General features: G+C 54.4%; 1 protein-coding gene across 1 annotated transcript in view; it reads left to right on the forward strand.

Moving 5' to 3' along the window:
* Positions 1 to 2242, forward strand: part of VSTM2B (V-set and transmembrane domain containing 2B) — a 2851-nt gene extending 609 nt beyond the window's left edge. The window contains exons 2-3 of the mRNA XM_035893619.1: positions 153 to 337; positions 1964 to 2242. Of these exons, the coding sequence (XP_035749512.1) occupies positions 153 to 337; positions 1964 to 2008 (230 nt within the window). The 3' untranslated portion in view covers positions 2009 to 2242. The remainder of the gene's footprint in view (positions 1 to 152; positions 338 to 1963) is intronic.
* The last annotated feature ends 375 nt before the right edge of the window (positions 2243 to 2617 follow it).

Consider the following 2617-nt stretch of genomic DNA (forward strand, 5'->3'; position numbering starts at 1 on the left):
CCCGGGTGCGCGGTCCCGGAGGCTCCGCTTATCCTGCGGTCACCGTGCCTAGCCCTTGAACTGAAACAGCTCCCGTTATACTGAAAAAGACTGATCTTGTCTTTTAATCTTTCCCGTTAACCAGCCGCTGTAACTCTATCTTCCCCTCCCAGCTACCTTTACTGAAGTTCCCAAAGATGTGACTGTTAGGGAAGGAGATGATATTGAGATGCCTTGTGCTTTTCGAGCCAGCGGATCCACCTCTTACTCCTTGGAAATCCAGTGGTGGTACCTTAAAGAACCAGCCAGAGAACTTGCACACGAATTAGCCATCAATGTCCCCGGCAGCAGGAGCAAGGTAATACAGCGTTACGGAGATATATCTATTCATCGAGTGCAACATGCTGAGAGGGTGATCAAAATAAACCCAGCAGTCCCGGAGAGGAGCGTGCTTCCTCCACCCGGTGCCAGCGAGCGGTTGGAAGCACCGGGCCCTCCCTGGGACAGAGGAGGACAGGGCATGCACCATGGGGGACTTCACCTCAGGAAAAAACGTCGGTGCTTTAAGGATCGTAAATAGAAAATGGTAAATGTCCCGCTGCAAAATCAGCAATGAGGACCCGAGAGAGACAGTCAGAAATAGCTGTAGTATGAAGTGGGGACAAGCAAACACAAGTGCTTCTGTGGGCTGAACTAGGAATCGTCGTAAAAGGTGGGAGAGCTCATTGGAATCGCTGGAAAATGTTTGCTCGCTGGCAGAGCAAAAACAGGCATGAGGGATGCACCTCTCTGTTGGTATGTTAAGTATATATCAATCTGCATATACAGATGCACACAGTTTCTTGGGGTGCACGTACACACCTGTGTCCGTATCTGGAGCTCAGCAAGACATTTTCACACAGTCGGATGTAGTAATTAAAATGCGTGAAGCAGAGTTAAATCTCGCGTGTCGTTTCCCCTCCCCCAAGCAAGCTGCCTGGCATGAGGGTAGGCTCTAATCTAAATCTTTCAGCTGCATTTCCCCAACATAAGCCAGTTCATTCTGCGGCGTCCCACCAGTGCAAGACACCTTGCTGGTGCCAAATGAGGCTGTACAAGGAGCGGGGTAAAGCAGGATTTCCAGGCTGTGTTGCCCTACTGTGCAGGGCATGTCCCTCTGTCCAGCCCCCCGGCCCTTGTGCCGGCAGGGGGCCCCCCGGCAGCCTCCGCGCCTGTGCCAGCTCCCCTCTCTGTGGCATGCTTGTTTTCCTGCAGAGCTCAAATAGAGATGCAAAGCATATAGACGCTGAGCTAATGTGATGCCGCCTAGCTGAGGAAAGTGTAAGTCAGTTGTCAGGGAAATAAATCGCTTGGATTTAAATGTCTTCTTTAACCTTATATAAAAACCGTGAGTTGCTTTTACAATAAATGATGACAGGGCACGCCTGGAGAATGATGACTGTCTCCCTGGGAGGCGCATCATCTGAGGCATCACTTAGGTTTGCTGGAGACTGAAAAAAAAAAAAAAAAAAAAAAAAAAAAAAAAAAAAGCAAGTATGAACGCCTGCTGAGCGATACCTGCTCCCGAGATGTTTTAGGACTGAAGCTCTGCCCTGAGCAGTGCAGGATCCAGCCTGCCCCAAGCACTTCACTGCTGTGCTAATGCTGCTGGTGAAGTATCTTCCCCAGCGTTTGTCAGTGACTGTGAGCAGCACAGCACGCAACAAGCATTTCTTTGGCTGCTGTTCAGCACCCCTGGTGAAAGCAGTGCTTCTGTGGGCACCATGGGAGCCTTACCAAAACAGCCCCCCCAGCTGAGCACTGGTTTGCTGCCTTCCCCATCGCCCGGGGAACTCCCCCACCCCCACCCACGCACAGGCGGTGTGAATGGCAAGCAGAGTCCTGACAGCGTGTCCTGTCCTTGCACTGGGGTGGGAAGATGAGCATCTTGTTGATGTGCTGGTAGAGCTGAGTCTAATCCCCCCTTTTTCTGTTGTTTTTTTAGGTAACAAATAAGGATGCAACCAAAATCAGCGTAAGTGCAGCTTGAGCTGGGTGGTGCGCACCCTTCCTCCCACACCCATGGGACTTCGCATGCCCCCCTCCTTCCCCAACACCCAAATGCAGTGGGTCACCCTGGCAGCCCGGCTCCTGCAGCAGGGCAGGCGAGTGGCACGGTTCCCCTCCGCGGTGGGTCGTGGCGTCACCATCTGTTGCTGGTTTAGCAGTCACGTCTCATTCCTCGCAGGCGGAGGGGAGGTGATGCTTGCCTTCCAGCCCTGCCTTAGCCACGTTTGGGACGGACCGTGGGCCAGCTCGGGAGAGACGGTTGCTTTTGTCCCTGCCCTCTGCAAACCCCAGCCAGGCGTGTGGCACGGTTCCCCTCCGCGGTGGGTCGTGGCGTCACCATCTGTTGCTGGTTTAGCAGTCACGTCTCATTCCTCGCAGGCGGAGGGGAGGTGATGCTTGCCTTCCAGCCCTGCCTTAGCCACGTTTGGGACGGACCGTGGGCCAGCTCGGGAGAGACGGTTGCTTTTGTCCCTGCCCTCTGCAAACCCCAGCCGTCTGCAGCGACCCCCTTCTCCCCCTGTCCTGCAGGAAATGAGCCCCTTTCCTGCTGCGGCGGGACCGGGATTGCCTCTGTCCCGGCCAGGCGGCC

The sequence above is a fragment of the Egretta garzetta genome, unplaced genomic scaffold, assembly GCF_000687185.1.
Source record: "Egretta garzetta isolate BGI_Z169 unplaced genomic scaffold, ASM68718v1 scaffold354, whole genome shotgun sequence".
NCBI classification, from domain to species: domain Eukaryota; kingdom Metazoa; phylum Chordata; class Aves; order Pelecaniformes; family Ardeidae; genus Egretta; species Egretta garzetta.